Source organism: Dromiciops gliroides, chromosome 3 (genome assembly GCF_019393635.1).
Source record: "Dromiciops gliroides isolate mDroGli1 chromosome 3, mDroGli1.pri, whole genome shotgun sequence".
NCBI classification, from domain to species: Eukaryota; Metazoa; Chordata; class Mammalia; order Microbiotheria; family Microbiotheriidae; genus Dromiciops; species Dromiciops gliroides.
This window is the reverse complement of record NC_057863.1, coordinates 467,785,275-467,804,622: the sequence shown is the minus strand read 5'-3', so window position 1 is coordinate 467,804,622 and position 19,348 is coordinate 467,785,275. Positions and strand designations below refer to the sequence as shown.

Below are 19,348 nucleotides of genomic sequence, written 5' to 3'. Positions count from 1 at the left end.
AGATATCTTTTCCTTTTCATAGCCATTCAAATCATATGATTTGTTTAAAATCTCATAGTGTACATTCTGTAATCAAAAATACATTCCCAAGCCCTTGACTCTCAATTTTCTTGGTCAAGTGTCATGTGTAGACAGACAAGTAAATGTTTCAACTAAAATCTGTAAATGTTAAAAAAAAAACCCTCAAGAATCAAAACAATCTGGGGGAAATATCTGTACTCATCCTTAACAGACACATTAACATCAGGCAAAAATCCTGGTGCCACTCACTAGTTGTGAAGTTACTATCTTTCTGAACATGGTATTGATATTAACGTTGTATGGCTTCCATCAGCTATAATACACACGTTGATTTTATTTAGGCAAACATAATAAGGTATCACTTTCCACTAAAGCCAGAAAAAATGAGTTTGTCTGCTTTCATACCACATGAGATGACTTCTGACTGGCAAAACCCATATTCCAGAACAAGATACCTCCTGTACTGCTAGAGTCTGAGTTGTTATTGCTTCAAATTACTCCATTTATAGTAATGATTTACAAGTAACAAATCCTAGAAACTTAACATGGGAACTGGAAGTTAAATACACTGCGAGCATAGGAGCTGGCTTCTGAGTTTATTACTATATATGTGTGTGTGTGTGCATGCAATACTGAGGTAGAAATTTTTGCTAGTCAAGTTTATCTATTTAGTGTTTCAAAGACAGTTTATGTAGGGGGAAAAGTGTGTGAAGAAGTACAATAATACATAATAAAAATTAAACATTAGTAAAGTTGCAAAGTGTTTTTTTTCTATTTTAAAAAACTTTTGGCCAAAAGCAACAAAATTCTGATCTGACCCTCATGTTTAAAAAAATATTGTATAGTTACAGTGCCAGTTTTCCTTTCATTTGATTTACTTTCTCTCTTCTAACATACTTACATCACTGGTTTGCTGTGTGTTCTGCTTTGCCTGGACCATAACTGGAGAATCCACAATACTGGTAAATTTGAGGGTATCTGGATGTTGTCTGTACTTCTTTTCATTCAATGCATCACCAGCTTTTTTCACTTTCTCTACCTCAAGAGAGCCAATGGGGACCCAGCCAATACCTTTCATCCAGTTATTATAGTCTTCCTTGTAGGCATTCTTTAAAAAAGAGAGAAAATGGAAGTGTAGGAGATTCTTTTATCTCCATCTAAATTCTGAGTTCAAACACTTTCTTTTGCTTAATACATGCAACTTACATCACTCTGAATGTGCATCATATTTTTAGACAACTCCAGATCCATGGCATCAGGCAGGTAGGTATAATGATGGAGCTGATGTTTATAATTGACATTACTGACGAGATCCTGAGCTTTCTTAGCTCCAACAACATTGAACATATCATGAGGTGTATTATACTTGGTTTTGGACTTTTCATAGTCTTTCTTGTACTCCCGATCAGACTGCAACTTGGCAACATTCATATAATGAACCAGTTTAGGGTCATCTTGAAGACTTTGGAAGCCCACCATTTTTCCTCTGGCTTTCTCATAGTCTTTCTTGTACTGAACCTATTCAAATCAAAGGGTGAAGAAATTATACTTTAACTGTGAAGGTTGGTTTTTGGGTGGAGGGTGTTGGGGGGAGAACAATGAGAACATCCCTTAGACAATTTGGAGACAAAAGCAAATCTAAACTTCCCAGAAATTACTCTAGTTAAGCTTTTTTAAAAGTTAGATACAGGGGCAGCTAGATGGCACAGTGGATAGAGCACCAGCCCTGGAGTCAGGAATACCTGAGTTCAAATCTGGCCTCAGACACTTAACACTTAACTAGCTGTGTGACCCTGGGCAAGTCACTTAAACCCAAATTGCCTCACTAAAAAAAAAAGTTAGATACAATCTATTTTAATACTTTGTAAGATAGAAAGTAAAATTAAAATTTTAAGTTAGATGGAACTTAATGATTGGGTAGTAGTGAAAAATCAAGTCAATGTAAGGTAGTTTGCTGAAACACTTTTTAAAGGCAATGTAGTATAAGGGGAGATTTATAGGAGAAAATAATAATTATATATAAAGAGTAAAAGACAAATTAGACTGAAAGGCTGCTTAGAATAATGGATGAAAGCAAGACTCAGGGAAGAACTGACTGTTCATTCAAATTGCTCTTTTGAAACACAGGTGTAGGTCTCAAATTGAGGATCCCTTCATCATGTAAGAATTGTAAAGAATCAAGATAGTATTTTGCAATTAACCTTAAAAACAATTCCCAAGGAGGCTATTATGCTAAACTTTTTGTATTTAACAAAGAATATATGGTCATTGGTTTATTTTGGTTTAAAGAAATTCAAATAAGACATACATTAGATTGTAAGCTCCTTGAGGGCAAGGACTATGTTTGCCTTTCTTTGTCTCTCCAGTGCATAGCACACAGGAGATGCTTCTTCTGAACTGCAAGGATTATTTGATTAGGACTGATTACAGTGGGAGTTCATACACATCCATTCTTCAAGATATGTAATACTGGGGTCTAGCAACTATTTTAAATGATGTTTTGCAAGTAACTTTTGCCTTCAGTTAGAGTAACAAACTTAGTGACTTCTTGGGATACTTATTAATCCATAATTAATTTTAATTGATTCAATAATCATTTATTACATGTTTAATAAGCAGCATAAGGTGAGTAGCTAGAAATAAGGGAGGTAATGTTTATTATGATTATTACTGATGAGATAGATTCTAAGCTTCCTTAGTTAAAACAACATTGAAAATATATTGGTATTTATTAATCTTGGTCTGTGGCTTTATACAGTCATTGTATATAGAGGACTATTAAGATAAGATAAGGTCTTGCCCTTATTGAGTTTACAGTCTAGGGTCAGACACAAGCACAGATAGGTATGATATGTAAGGTGCAAAACAAGGTGTTTTGTGAAGTCTGATTGGGGAATTTGCTATCAATAGAATAGAATTAAGGAAGACTTCATAGAGGATCATAGATTTACAGCTGGAGGGATCCTATAGGCACCTAGTTAAATTCTCTACTTTTACACATAAGGAAACTGAGGCCCAGCTGTGACTTGCTCAAAGTGATGTGGTTAGTTAATAGATTCAGGATTGGAATCCATGTCCTTTGAGTCCAAAGGCTGTTTTCTTTCCCCATAACTGCATTTCTTCATAAGGTGGCATTTGAGTTGGGCCTTAAAAGATGGATGATAATTAAACACAAATCAACTGAATTCTGCTTTTTGTATAAAGACCTCTTGGAAGAACATGAGAAATGGTTGCACTTACGTCACTAGCAGCCTGTCTAGCAGCTTTGGCAGCTTTAATAGGGATGGCGTCAGTTCTGAGGTCATAGCCCTTTTTGCTCAAGTCTTTCAAATCTGCTTTGTATAGATTCTGGAAAAAAGGTAACATTCAGATTAAATTTAACACCATTATAGAGAGGTAAACAAGGAACCTAACTGTGGAATGAACTTACGTCACTAATATTGTAGGCATTAACTTTAGCCTGAATGAACTGCGGCAGGTCAGCTGGTAGATTATACTTATGGAGTATTTCTTCTCCTTTGGCTTTGTAGAGAATCTGTAATTGAAAAAAAAAAAAGGATATTTTGATATCCAAAGAAAGTAATTTCAAATTGACTTTTCTTGGGGGGGGCGGGGCAGTGAAGGTTAAGTGACTTGCCCAGGGTCACACAGCTAGTAAGTGTCAAGTGTCTGAGGCTGGATTTGAACTCAGGTCCTCCTGAATTCAGGGCCAGTGTTCTATCCACTGCGCCACCTAGCTGCCTCCCAAATTGATTATCAGATGTAGTTCTGACTGCATAAGAAAGGGCTCTTTTGAAAAGGGGCTTATCTGGTATCCCCATATCCTTCAGAAAAAAAAAAAGATATGCACTAAACTAATGGATGCCTATGGAATCCAAGAAGGGTTTCTTCCATTCTGGTGTAGAATTGGAATATAATGAATGAGCATTGGCAAGCATTAGCTAGCTGTCAGGGGACCTCATAGCAAGGACATGCATGTTCCCTAATGAATACACATGAGGAGACTCAATTGTAACCTCAGCCCCTTGGTCATTTAATAGAGTCTTTATGGTTGTTAGAGCCATTCTTGGGATGTGGAGAAAGGTGGCCTGTTAAAGTCTAGAACTCTGTTGGGATATTTGACCCATTCTCAAAATTAGCCTTTTGGATAGGTGTGTTAATTTTGTTCTCCCCTAAACTTCTGACTGGAACAAAATTAGGTTCCCCCCAAAATTGTCTTCCTCTCTTTCTTGCCTCTCTCTCCTACCCTACAGATTAGAACCTATGGAAAAGCCCCAAATTAAAGTTTACTTTACATCAATAATAGCTAGTATTTATATAGTACTTTAGGGTTTGCAAAGCACTTTACAAGTGTTATGCCACCTGATCCTGACGACAATCCTATGAGGTAGATGCTTTCTTAATCCCATTTTATAGGTGAGGAAACTGAGGAGGTAAAAAGGTCAAGTGACTTGTCTAGGGGCACACAGCTAGTGTCTGAGACAGGATTAGAACTCAGGTCTGCCTGACTCAAAGTCGAGCACTCTACTGTGCCACCTAGCTGCTCCCAGAAGGACATCCAGTCCAGTAAAGACTTATATCCTTGGGAAACTGAGAGTATTAAAGGTTAAAGAACTTAGAGAGTGTTAGATGTTTCCTCCCAACCACTCTGAAAGTACATAAACAAATATAAATGGAGCAGAAAGTAGAAAGGTGGGGATGGGGGTGGGGGTGGGTTAGGGAATGGTGGTGGTATAGATAACAAAGTAACTCTTTTTCTGATATGAGGACTCCTGGGCATTACAGAAAGGACCCTACCCTACAGAAAATTCCACTCCAATTAGTAAGTAGAATATAGTGTGTGGCACATAGTAGGTGCTTCTTCCAAACTGTAAGAATTATTTAATGGTCTACTAAGCAAATGCTTCTTTGGTCAATGTAACATTACATTATTTTTCAAACATATATAGCTCCCTATTATCTGCTTCTAGACAGCATAGTGTTGGATCTGGAGTCAGGAAGACTTGAGTTCAAATCCAGTCTCAAAAATGTACTAGCTGTGTGATTCTGGGCAAATCACTTAACCTCTCTCTGCCTCAGTTTCCTCAACTTTAAGCAAGTGATCATAATAGCACCTACTGCTCAGAGTGGTTGTGAGTATCAACCGAGAATAGCATGTAGTAGGCACTTGATAAATGATTGTTCCCTTTACTTTATTACTTCACAGATCAAATGTAAAGGTCTCCATTTGGCATTTAAAATTCTTCATAATCTGGCTCCACTTCAACATTCCAACCTTATTATGTATTACACCCAATCACATGAACTAAGTTCTTGTTAAACTGGCCTTACTTTTCCTCTTTCATGACTTTTGATCTCTCATCTCTGTACTTTTGCATTGGCTGCCCCCAAGCCTCAAATATAGCCAGTGAGGTAGCTCAGAGGATAAAGCACTGGGTTTGGAACCAGAAAGACTCATCTCTTCCTGAGTTCAAATATGGCCTCAGACATTCAGCTGTGTGACCCTGGGCAAGTCACTTATACCTGTTTGCTTCAGTTTCCTCATCTGTAACATGAACAGAAGGAAATGGCAAACCACTACAGTATCTTTACCAAAGAACAAACAAACCCAAATGGAGTCATGGAGAGTCAAACACAACTGAAAAAATGACATAACAACAACAAAATTCCTCAAATATATTTCTTCTTGACCTCTGTCCCCTTAGAATCCTTTCTAGGCTCAGCTGGAATGCGACCCTGTCTAAAAATAACTGAAGCCTTCCTTGAAGAACTTTATCTCACCCCCCAAGTACTAGTGAATTTACCCAAAATTATCTCATGCCCACTATGGATGTATATACATACATGCATGTCATCTCACCTGGCTAGACTAAGCTTCTTGAGGACAGGGCCTGTTTCACCCATGTTTGTATTCCCAATGCCGAGCATAGGCTCTGGCTTATAGTAAGTGCTAAATCAATATTTGTTGATTAAAAAATTGATTGATTCAACCCTAGATTTAGGATTTACCCTGATTGGAACAATGAAATGAGCAAAGTTTTTATTTTATAAACCTCATCCTCCTTTTTGTGCCCTTTACCCCTCTCTTTACTATCCTGTCTCTATTACTTTAGATACCCAGAGCCTTTCCCATAGAAAATCTGTGCTCATAAAAGTGTCCAATATCAGTAATTTATATTATTGCAAATACCAGTTGACACATTACTTCCCTCAAGAGCTTTTGTATCCTATACTTTTTCTCTATTTATAGAATGAAAGCTTTTCCTTCCCTACTAATAATAAAGGAATCTTAGGCAGCATAAAGCCCATGAGATATATGTGATATATAGCTATCCTTCTACATAAAAAAAGTATATATATATACATACGCACATACACACACACATGTCAGGAATGCTAGGAGGTCTCCCTCCCTCGGCCCATCAAAGATCTATATGTAACTCATCTAGATCTGTAGCTATATTTACATGGGAAGGACTTCTTAGCACCATGGAGATTATACCATGCAGACCGCTACCTATACTATCTACATATAAGGATAACACTGCCATTACTTTCTCCAGTATTGTTCAGTATATCATCAGTTTTCTTTTCAGGCATTACAGAAAGATGAGCCTCCCTCCCATTTATTGTAATTTCTCACCTTTGCCATGGGTGACATGTCACATATAGAGATGGGAGTGCTGAATTGTCTTCTAGGTTATTCTATCACATAGCATTTTCTAGGAATATTCAATCTGATGGGTTTTATACACAAATGCAAGCAGACAAGAGATATTCTGCATTGGGTACTGCTATAGATAGCAAGAACATTTAAGCTAAGTACTTGTTTTATCAACGCATATCAGGACATTGACATAATTGGCACTTACATCACTCCTCTGGGCTTGGTTGATTTTAGACTGTACTGTAATGGGAGCATCCTCGATGGAAGTAAATTTGAGAGTATCTGGATGCTGGCGGTATTTTTTCTGTTCAATAAATAAAGAAAATAAATCAATAAAGAGAAAGAACAAAGTTTACCATCCCTAAAGTCTCATAATATTTCTAGGCAAAATCTTCAAGAAATTATTTCAGGGTAATAGGAATTGATCTTGCTATAAAATACATGCACAAGAACAGTCATGTTTCTTTGGGAAATGAATACACATTCTCCAGACTATTGGCTTGAAGAGTGGGCTAAGCCTGTAGAATTCCTCACTCAGTGAGTATCACCTATACAATTTACAAAGGTAGTATTCAAACCTTATGTTTAATTTCTTCTCATAAAAATAAAAACACATTCCTCCTTTCAAGAGAACTCACATAAAAGCCCCCTATGCCATTAATAGAAAACACAGGATGGTTTTTGAGCCTCTTAGAACCAATATTTGTAAAATCTGACTCTTGTTAATGATGTCTCAGGGCAATTTTCTCCATCATTTGGACATCAGCTAGTGCTGAGTGCCTAAAAAGAACTGGGGGCCTGGGTAGAGATTAGGAATAGGAGAAATAGGAGAGAGAAGCATTTTACCTTTAAAGACTTCTGGATTGAGCATCCTAATGAGTAATGTTTGTGGTTGGCATGTGGTAAGCACTTAACAAATGCTTGCTGATTGGCTAACTTATGGGTCATGAGAGGTTGCAAATAGTGAATTTTGAGGAACTGTAATGTGAAATAATGCAGGAGACAGGGAAAACTGTAGCCTTCCTTCTTCACGTGTGCCCCTTTTATCCCAAAGTAAGACCACCAAAGCCTCAACCTTCCAAAACACAGTCATAAATCCAAAAGTAAAATAGGTTTCTGAGAGGCCAGGCTTTGGGGCCATCACTAAGTCTATCAAATAAATAGAAACTCCTGTTTCATTTTTGTCTTTGTACCCTCAGTGAATAGCATAGAGTGTGGCACAGTCAGGGCTTAACAAAGGCTTTTCAATTGATTGATATAATCTAACACATTTCAGCACTTAGGAAGGATAAGAATATCTAGAAGATTTACTTCTGTGAAACAGCTCCATCTTCAATGATGCTGGATAGCTGAGATACGACTGTCATTTAGCAGTGCATGTCATGGTTTAGGAGACTCGTTCACTTTTTGAACTCTGATCTATGTAAGGACCAGCCACTATTTCAGAGGATGGATGATTTAGTACACTGTACAGCTGGTGGAGGATGTGATATGCGTTCTTAGGCATGGCCAATGTGGGAATTTGTTTTGCTTGACTATGCATTTTTATTACAAGGGCTTGTTTTTTCTTTTCATTTCTTTTTCTTTTCAATGAAGTGGGGGAGAAAGGGAAATAGGGAGAAAAGTTGCTAAGATGCACAGAAGAGAACAGATGGAAAGCCAGAGGAAACACAAATAGGACAGCTTTGAAATGTATGTGCTAAATTTTATATGCTTAGAGAGAAAAGCAAACTACAAAGTGGAGATTCACTGTTTTGTGAGCAATCTTCCTTTTCTCTTCTTTACATATGGAAATGTGGATTTTGTTTAGTGTTTGTGGAGCTCAGAATAAAAAAGATTTAACAGCAATCTTACGTAAAATTATATCCACAGATACGCAGTATATATGTGTGTATTTGTGTGCATGTGTGTAACATATAATATATTTTCATATGGGCAGCTAGTTGGTGCAGTGAATAGAGTACTGGGCCTGGAGTCAGGAAGACCTGAGTCCAAATAGGGCTTCAGACACTTATTCACTGTGTGACCCTGGACAAGTCATTTAACCATTTGCCTCAGTTGTTTCATCTGTAAAATGAGCTGGAAAAGGCAATAGCAAACCACTCCACTATCTTTACAAAGAAAACTCCAAATGAAGAGTCAGACATGAATAGAAAATTACTGAACAGCAAAAGTATATACATGTAACACACTCAAATGTTTTTGTACCTCATTAAGAATATCTGAAGCTCTCTTGGCCTTTTCCATTTCCAAGGACCCAAATGGTACCCAGCCACAGCCTTTCATCCAGCTATTATAGTCAGCTTTATATTCAACCTAAAACCCCAAAGCAGAGATTAAGTTTCAGTTCATTCAATGTCATCTTTATTTAATTAGCAAAATGGTTTTTTCCACACAGATCATATTCAGTACTGCATGTACTAATGCATCTTTCAATACAGTCTTGGGCCAGTTTTAGTCACTGTTGGGTTCCTGATTTTTCCTAAATGATATGTCCTTTTAGTCCATCTTTTTATCCTAATATAGATAATTTGAAAGATTTCAAAAACTCAGTAAAAATTCTTATCTTATGAAATCTGTAAGGTTTCATACATCCTTACAGTTTACATAGAACTTTTAAATAGTCAACCAGACACATTAAAGGCAACCTGCCAACAATTTAAAGGGGAAAAACCTGTCTTTTTGCTTCCTTTCATTAAACATAGAGTCTTCTTCCCTAAATAAATATTTAAACTTCTCATTTTAAGACTTTAAAGTTGAAACTGGAACAAAGATTCTAGGAGGAAAAACTTACTTATATGATGTATATTTTGGGGATAGATGAGATTAATTGAACTATATGGGGTTTTTGTCTATGTGAACTCCAAGATAATTTTACAAATAAAAATACTGTGATTTGATATTCAGATTAGAGCTGAAGGTCTCCAATGATATAAGGAAACATTCATAATTACCTGACTTCCTGAGACTTGATAGTACTTATTTCTATTAAGTGCTAAACTATCCAGGACTTTAAAAGTGATGGTGTTTGCAGGGATATGTCAATGTTTGCTAATGAAATATTTTAAAAATTATTACACTTAGGGATTTATTGAATTTTATGGGAAACAAAGTGTAAAATTTTGAGTTGGTATGTAAATGCTAATGAAATGACTTGTATTTCTTGTATTTTTCCATAGGTAGACAAGACCTAAAACTCCCATTAGTCTATCATTTATCTATCTATGCACATATATATTTATATGTATCTATTTTTATTATTAAATATATTTATTAAATGAACAAAATATCAAATATGATATTTATTAAATTCTAAGAGATATAGAAAAGAAACTAAGTTTTGATTGTAGCCTTGTTGAATTTATTCTTGTAAAGTATTAATTAACATTTTGTAGCACTAATTTTAATATTCTTTTTCAGAAAAGGGAGTATCTAAGTTGTCTACGGTCATAATACTAGAATAATTTCTTTCATTACATGCTTACTATGTGGGGAGGGGAAACCAGTCTTCTACATGCAAGAAAACAGAATACACCATTCATCTCAGAATTCCCTACACAATGTGAGTTTTATTCTTTAGACATGGAATGTCATGACAAACTTTTTTTGTTTTAGAAAGAAGTCTTCATGAACTGACATTTATATTTTCCACCTCTTTGATTATGTGAGGAATTTTTTTTTTTGCTAAAATAGCTAATTCAACTCATTGTTGGTTTACCTATAAAGAGTTGATAATAGGGAGAAGGAAAATTTTCAGTTACTCACATCACTTTGTAGGGCATAAGCCTTCTTTGCCAAGTCCACATTGATGCTATCAGGGGGATAGCTGTAACCATGTGGGATGTTCTTATAGTCAACATCACTGACTAGGGCCTGAGTTTTCTTTGCTTGAGTGACTTGGAGCATGTCCAAAGGTGCTGTGTAGATAGTCTTTGCCTTTTCATAATCTTTGCGATATTCCCGCTATGAAAGAAAAGGAAACAATCATTAATTGTAATAATTATTCAAAGGGTGCTGGAAAAAATGCAAACGCTTCTAATTAAGAAGAAATACAAATTTTAGAAGTGGATCCCGACACTGAGGTAGATCTATCTTCCTTGATTTTTTTCCCACATAAGCCACACATAAGTCCAATAAACAGTATCTCACACAGATACTGTAAGTCAATTAGAAAGCTGCAAAACAAAGTGCTGTGGGAGATCTAAAAGAGTAGATTCATCCTGAAAGGAGAGTATCAGGATAGGATGTTCCTAAGAAATTTTGTCTTTACTGGAGTCCTTTTTTTATTAATGGGAAATTGTAGAAGAACAAAATTTTTTTCTATGATTTAACTTTTATAAAATAACTAACTGCTTTGGGAATTGAATGATGGACTTTTTAGTTTTCCTTGCATAGCATGTTAAATATTATGTTTAATATGTTTAAATATGTTAAATAGGTGTTAAATTGAGAAAACAAGATTGTTTGCCTAGTCACCTATATGGTAACACCCATTTCAACAATAGACGTGCTTCACTGAGAACTTTCCTATTGCATATTTAAATGCTGAGACCAACATTGTCTGATTGGAAATTATTTCAAGACCTGGCTCCATGGTACACTGGGCTAATAAATAGTGGGTCCTGATCATGAGCCTCAGGAAGGGCAGTTTCATATGCCTTAAAAAGTTAACATGGTTAGCGGGTGGTCTATTGAATTCTCCTATTGGCTGCATATTACAACCCACTCGTGCCCCTAATGTACCCGATTTCCAGCTTACCTCCCTAGAGACTGACAGAATGAATATCTCAGGTAAAATTAAACTTCTTTAAAGCTGAGATCTCATCTTACTCCAAGATAAAAAGCTCATTCAATCTTTGATAGATTCTAATCCATATAACTCCTCTGATTTCTATTTATATATTCTTAAATACATGCATTTTCTCACTATTTTGATGGTCTTTTTTGTAATCAGCAAGAAGGAGCTAAGTTTTTGAGTGCAAGCGTCACTCTTTCCCTTAAGGATAACTAGGGAAATGGTTTTCCTTCAACACCAGAAGTCTACCAATATTCAAGAGGGCAGATAGATATAATTTAATTCTGATATCTCTCCTGGAGGTAGGTAAAGAAAGGAGTGACCTTTCTCCTGCTCTCATGGTAGAAATCACAGTCTCCCTTGGAGAAGGGTAGGCCAGATTCCAGAGATATCTATGTATATCATCCATGAACTATATATTTAGATAATCCACGTGCTTATATGGGATATGTATTTATACACATGCATATGTGTGTGTATAATCCATGTGGACATAACTATCCTACAAAGGCATACCCATTTATTAATAAGATCTAAATAAATCACTCACATGGGCATTTCTCATTATAAAATGTACATTAAGCACAACTCAATAATTTCTATCTTAAAAAGCAAAGATACATACAACTGGGAAACCAATTAAACATCATTTAAAACCTTCATAACTGACTTGCCCCCTTGATCCTGTGATTTTAATTGAACCTTTATAAGATATCCCTAGTTCTGTTCAATTCAATAAACAAATAAAAAATAATTTTAGAAATTTTAATCAACATTTATTAAGCACCTACTGTATGCAAGGTCCTATGCTAGGCACTAGGAACACATGTTAAGAGTTGAAACCAAGAAAATATCAAAAGAAGAGACTTTGAAAGACACTTACATCACTCTGATTTTTGGCTGTTTTCAAAGAGTGCAGGATCTTTGGATCATCCTGAATGCTCAGGGCTCCAATCATTTTTCCCTTGCTCTGTTCATAGTCTTTTTTGTAGAGTACCTGCATAGGGATATCACACAGGTGAGCTTTCACTCAAAGAAACTACCCAGTTCTCCTGCCCCTCTTCCCCAGTCATACTCACATCACTGGCATTCTTGCTGTTAGCTTTGGCTGCCAGAAGTGGAATAGCATCCACCTTAATTTCAAATTTCTTAGCTTTGCTCTTCTCCCAGTCATGTTTATAAATATTCTGAGAAAGGAAACACACACACACACAAGAATCATAAATGCCACATTCAATGGATGTCTCTGTTAGAGACCAAAAGCAAATTTAATTTATTAGACTTCAATTTACTTCAAAATCCACTCTGCTTCTAAACAGTCTATTTGCCACATATATTATATTATAATCAGCTTCACCTCCTGACACTCTAACATGTATGCTAATAGCTTTTCTTACTCAGAGCTTCACAAACTCTCAAAAAGCTCCTATCCACTGGGCTTTTAACTCAGTCAGGCACTTCATAATCACAATTCTCTTATGGGGGAATCTGGCTGGAGAGTAATACTCCCATACTTCACTGTGGATATTTTCTTCGACCCAAACACATTCAGACCTCATCCTGTGTAGTTTTTGATAATAAATCCTCCACAGGAGGTCAAGTCAGTTCTAAATACTGGGAGCTTTCCTCTAGCTCTCTTGATACCAATGGAAGATGTAGTCTGTCTATTGGTTATATGTCACGTTTGCTATGTAGCTGGTCTAGCTCATTTTCTGCATCTAACTTCTCTGATTATAACCTTGGCGCTGTGTCTTCAGTATAATTCTTTGTATGTTCTTCTTTTTTAATCTCTGTGATACCGAAAATAATTGCTCACAGCAGGAAACACAATGAATGTGGAGAAACAGGTTTTTTATACTTACATCACTCAGGTTGTAGGCATTGACTTTGTGCTGAATGAAGGCTGGAGCATCTGCTGGTACATTGCATTTAAACTTCTCACTTTCGTGTTTTGCTTTGTAGTTCAGCTGAAAAACAAATGGCAAATAGTACAGGTGGGAATACCTTGTCAGGACATCTTTGTTCCCATACCATAAACGAACACTGCAATAGTAGGTTTTGTTTGTTTGTTTGTTTGTTTTTGTTTTGCTATTTAAAGAAACAAATATAGCCCTTGGTTCCCAGAGTTTCTCTCTTTCATGGAAGAATGATATATCCAAATCTGAACTGACTTCATCGAAGCATAGTTATTTCTAAAGAACTGAAAGGGAAAAAATCGACTAACCAACATATATTTATTCAACTCCTGTTTGGGGCCAAACATTGTGTTGGGTGCCAAGGATATACTTTCTGAAGGGGGTGACAACTTATAAAACATACAAAGCTGATCCAAGGCAACCTTGAAGGGAAATAGACCAGTAGTTGGTGGAAAGAATCAAATGGGGAATGGCTGAATGGGTTTTGCTTTACAAATGGAATAGAATATCATTATGCCTTAAAAATGATAACTATAAAGAATTCAGAGAAATGCGGGAGGAGTTGTATGAATTGATACAAAGCAAAGTAGTAGAATCAGGAGGACAACTTACATAATGACCAATAATGTATGACAGTACAGTGAGCAGTCATGACTAAGGAATTAAGTATTGCTATGCCTTTCAGTCAAGTAGGATAAAATGAAATGCATGCTTCTAGATATTTTTGTTCTACTTCTTTTGAGAGTGGGAACAGAAGTCACTGGAAAGTAACAGGGCACCAATAAAAAGTTTTTAAAAGAAACATTTTTTTAAAAGAAAAAAATAAAGAGAAAGCTTAACCAGCTGTCTGTCCATTTTTAACACATTGTGGATGGTTTAAAGCTGAAGTGTTTCCCTGATCCATGAACTGGGATTACCTCTAATCCTAATGAAAAAATAAAGTGGATTATTTCTTTTGTAATCCTTTTGCTAATCTACCTAAACAGTGTCTAACACATAGTAAGGGCTTAATAAATGCTTAACAATCGGCCAATTAAATATGTAGAATTGTTGGTTTCATTTTTTAAGCATTTGTACATGCATAGAAATGATCATGGGTTAGTGCAAGAATCAAATGTCAAAAATATATCTTTGGTACACTCCAAGCCAACCATGTTAAAATATTTAATCTTTTTAGGACAAACTAGGAATTATTTGGATTCAAATCCTAATCATAGTATCAGTGTTATTCTCCCACTTCTATCTGTGTTATCAGAGCCTTAGGATAACAATGGAAGGGTAGTGACACTTTGGAATAGAGATGCTTTGGAGCAGATGGGAAAATGTATATGTGACACCAGGCATGTTAGCTAAATCAAATGATTGACTCCTTTACTTGAGCTAGTGTGGTATGGCTAATTTTTAGAATGCAATATTAAGTCTAATAATAAGTTTGTTAGATACTATTAGCAATATAGCTATTTTGGAGAGGGGGGCAGGGCAATGAGGGTTAAGTGACTTGGCCAAGGTCACACAGCTAGTAAGTGTCAAGTGTCTGAGGCTGGATTTTAACTCAGGCCCTCCTGAACCCAGGGCTGGTGCTTTATCCACTGCACCACCTAGCTGCCCCCAATATATCTATTTCTAGTATAAATTCATGGCTTTTGAAGGCATATTGAATCTTTGGATTGTGTTATACGCCAACTATTAAATGATTTTCCTAATGCAACAAGATTGCCTATACGCAAAACTTGAAAATACCAAAATTCTTCCACCACGGAGTCTATGAATATAAACCCATTTAACTACTGACTGTGTATATGGGCAATTCTTTGATAATCCCAACTGATGAAAAACATTACTAAGAGAAAGTAATTTATAGAATGAATAATACACTTATAAAAGCCTATATTACTCACAATTTTATATTATGTATTTATAAAACTCTCTGGGTCTGACCAAATTGACAGGCAAACTTAAAAAACTCACAAAAAAATAGGGCCCATAAGCTATAGAATCCTTTTAACATTTAATGTTGATAAGAGTAAGAAGGGGAAAAAAAGTTATAGGTATAAATATTGGATCTCAAAATAGTTCTACTCTTTAGGTGGTAAGCTTTCCTGCAAGTTTATTTCATCTTAAAATTTTATTGATCATTTAAATACATAAAGTGTTTTTGAGTTCTCTTCTATCCTGATATTCAAAAGTACTTACATCACTTAGTTGTTTGGTATTAATCTGGGCTTGCAACTGGACAGGAGAGTCAGTGACAGGTGTGAATTTTGTTTTATCAGGATGGACTTTGTAGGTGTGCTAGAAAAAAAGAAATATTTAATGATAGGAATAAATCACATACTCATACTGATGTGTAGAAAAGATTTACTAATGTATAGACTTCATTTAGTCATTAACACTCTGGTTTTGAGAGAAATGTATCTATCTCAGCAGTAGAAAAATAACTAATGAAAATCAAAAAGTTTTCCTTTAAAAGCTAAAACTTTTTTTTTTTTACAATGAATAGCATTTTGGGCAGTAATGCTTTCTGCCCCTATCACTAGACTATCCAAAACCCTTGCCTTTTCTTGCCCCCTCCCCTCCTTTATACTCAGTTGCTATATTCATTCTGACCACTAGATGTCATCGTCACCTCCCAAACACTATCAACCAAGCGAATTTGTTTCTTGCAGTGGCCAACTCACATCTTTACACTGGTCTAGTTTCTTTATTGCTTCATATTCTTGTGTTATTGTCTGAGGGAAGTAGCATTTGCCTCTATCTTCTTCATAATCTGCTTTGTAATTTTTCTAAGAGGAAAAAGAACACACAAATAGCTTACCATTGTCATTTAGACAACACCATAATGGAGTTTGAATAATTATCTCTGAACTTACATCACTGTTTTGAGCAGCAACTTTCATGCAATGGGAATGATAGGGATCCTCAAAGGTTCCTAAGTAATGCCCCAAAATATTCTTTACATAGGAATCTTTATATTTAGTCTGGAAGACAAAACACATTTAATTCAAATTCACATTGATCTGTTGTTAAACAGTGGGTAGCAAATCAAACCAAATGAATAATTTCAGGTACTCTAACCTCACTGAAATTCTTCAGAAGGGTATCAAGCTGAAACTTGGGGGTTTCACAGTAATTCATGCTCTTTGCCTTTGTCTTTTCATAGTTTTCTCTGTATAACCTCTGCCGGAAGAGGAAAAAAAGATATGTTTATTGCAAAAATATTTCAGTTCAGTTCTATACTTAAGAGAGTATTTTAAAACATACCTTGTCTTGTTGTTTTTTTAACATTCCTTTGCAAAACAGCAGAAAAAAAGACAAACCTTGAAAACTTAGAATTAATACTATAGTTATCACAAATGATAAACTGTAGAGATTATGCTAAAAAAAAAACTGCATGACCATTTCTGAGATTTCTTAAATAGTGATTTCAAGGAGATAGCTGCTGCTAGCTAATCTACATTTGGCTTGTATCATTTATGTTTGCAAATTTGGAAAACAAAATCATTATTTATTACTATTAACAGTGATAGGGAACAGAGAACCTGGCCACAGACTTAGAATTAGATTAAGTGCTATTAAACTCTGGGGTGGAAATGCCATTCATGTTATCTCTTAAAATAGATTTTACCTTTCGTTAATGTTACTTGATTTTGCAGGCTTTCCATGTTTTACTATAGGGGATTCTGGTGTCAAGGGTGAGTTGCATGAAAGATACTCTCCAAAGAGCTCATTAAGAGTTTAGTGGGAAGGAGACCTTAGATTTTGAGATACCCAATGTCCTATTGTTGGGAAACAGATACCCGGGCATTTGGAAACATACAGCAGAGGCTGCAGGAGATGGAAGAGGGTAGAGCCAGGAGTAGGAGGAAGCTTGCCATTTAGTAGCTTCCTGTTCTCATTAGTTATTCTAACCTATTATTGGCTGAGCTTAGTTGCTTCTCTCTGCTGAAGGAATGTAAAGTCCTATCAGAATTCTGAAAATCTTGGGACCCTGTCATTGAGATTCCATGGCCTTGGTCTAGTTACAGCTGTGCTACTTGACATCAGATATTCACTTGCCATCTTTTTGAACTCACTTTTCTTAAATAAAAACTTATTAATGTACTTTAAAAGGATATGAACATTATTTTGAAAATTATACAGTGGGGGGCAGCTAGGTGGCACAGTGGATAAAGCACTGGCCCTGGAATCAGGAGGACCTAAGTTCAAATCCGACCTCAGACACTTAACACTTTCTAGCTGTGTGACCCTGGAAAAGTCACTTAATCCTCATTGCCTCACAAAAAAATAAAATTATACAGTGTAGGAAAGAGACAGAGTGACAGAGAGGGAAACAGAAAGACAGAAAGGGGGAGAGAGAAAGACAGACAGTGACAGAGAGGGATAGAAAGAGACAGAGTGATAGGGAGAGACAGAGAGAGACAGAGAGCGCAAGAGCAAGAGTGAGAGAGCAAGAGAGAGAGAGAGGGAGGGAGGGAGGGTGGGTCCAGGAAAACCAAAATCCCTATTGCCTGTGTGAGGCTGTCAAGGTACCAGTCTTAGCAGCAGCTTCCTAGGTAAAGATATCTCTAACAAAGAAATTATAGTTCCATACCCTATCCTTGTCCCTAACAAAAATTTTTAAAACAAGTTCTTGTAAAAAGTGACAAAAATAGCTTCTCTGTAAATAGTTGTATTTATCTAGCACAGTTCTTGTACATTTTAAGTCCTTAATTGCTGTATTTTTAAAATTGTATTGAATTTTCTTTTAAAAATATCATTTAAAAGTATTTTAAAAGAACTTAAATATTTTTGAAAAATGTTAAAAATAATAATTTTATATCAAGTCCAAAAATAAAAAGATAAGATGTGAACAGCATTAAAAGAATAATTTCTTTGCATTATGAGAGACTTAAAGAAATTTGGGAAAAATCAGTCATTTCTAATAGAACCCTAATATAAGTAGATGGGAGCATCTAGAAATGTGATGCTTCTGTTCCACAAAGTCCCTCTCACCAGCCTATACCACCTTGAACCTGAGATATTATATTCTCCATCAAGCCATAAGCATGTTAATGAGAAAGCTGGGCAAAATAGAAAACATGAAAGATTTCCAAAACCACTCACATCGCTCTGGTTTTTGGCCACTTTCAAGGAGTGCAGCATCTTAGGATCATCTTCAATACTTAAGGCTCCAATCATTTTTCCTCGGCTCTTTTCATAGTCTTTCTTGTAAAGCACCTAGACCAAGAGATACAGCACAGGTGGGAAACTCTGCAAAGCACACACATGCCTACCTGGTCCCCTCCCCCAAATTCCCAAGTAATACTCACATCACTGGCATTCTTGCTGTTGGCCTTGGCTGCCAGAAGAGGAATAGCATCCACTTTAATTTCAAATTTCTTGGCTTTGCTCTTCTCCCAATCTTGCTTGTAAACATTCTAGAGAAGAAATCATACATGGAAGAATTATAAAAGTTCTGTATGGTACTAAGGGTAGAAAGGGTATTTGTAGAGTGACATGGCATGAAGACAACCAGGGAACCATGTGGTGAACTTGTCTCCAGCTTTTGTTGTTCAGTTATTTTCAGTCATGTTGGACTCTTAGTGACTCCGTTTGGGGTTTTCTTGGCAAAGGTACTAGAGTGATTTGCCATTTCCTTCTCCAGTTCATTTTTTTTTTGTGGGGCAATGGGGGTTAAGTGACTTGCCCAGGGTCACACAGCTAGTAAGTATCAAGTGTCTGAGGCTGGATTTGAACTCAGGTACTCCTGAATCCAGGGCCAGTGCTTTATCCACTGTGCCACCTAGCTGCCTCTCCAGTTCATTTTGCAGATGAGGAAACTGAGGCAAACAGGGTGAAGTGACTTGTCCAGGGCTAGTAAGTGTCTAAGGCCAGATATGAACTAAGAAAAATGAGTCTTCCTCACTCCAGGCCAGGCATTCTATTCACTGTGCAACCTAGCTGCCCTGT

General features: G+C 36.2%; 1 protein-coding gene across 1 annotated transcript in view; it reads right to left on the bottom strand.

The window, feature by feature from the left end:
* NEB (nebulin) overlaps positions 1–19,348 on the bottom strand; it is a 229,466-nt gene that overhangs the window by 173,381 nt on the left and 36,737 nt on the right. The window contains 16 exon segments of the mRNA XM_043991344.1: positions 923–1,129; positions 1,228–1,539; positions 3,262–3,369; positions 3,452–3,556; positions 6,894–6,992; positions 8,897–9,004; positions 10,454–10,651; positions 12,367–12,480; positions 12,563–12,670; positions 13,346–13,450; positions 15,593–15,691; positions 16,078–16,182; positions 16,270–16,377; positions 16,475–16,576; positions 18,503–18,616; positions 18,709–18,816. Of these exon segments, the coding sequence (XP_043847279.1) occupies positions 923–1,129; positions 1,228–1,539; positions 3,262–3,369; positions 3,452–3,556; positions 6,894–6,992; positions 8,897–9,004; positions 10,454–10,651; positions 12,367–12,480; positions 12,563–12,670; positions 13,346–13,450; positions 15,593–15,691; positions 16,078–16,182; positions 16,270–16,377; positions 16,475–16,576; positions 18,503–18,616; positions 18,709–18,816 (2,100 nt within the window).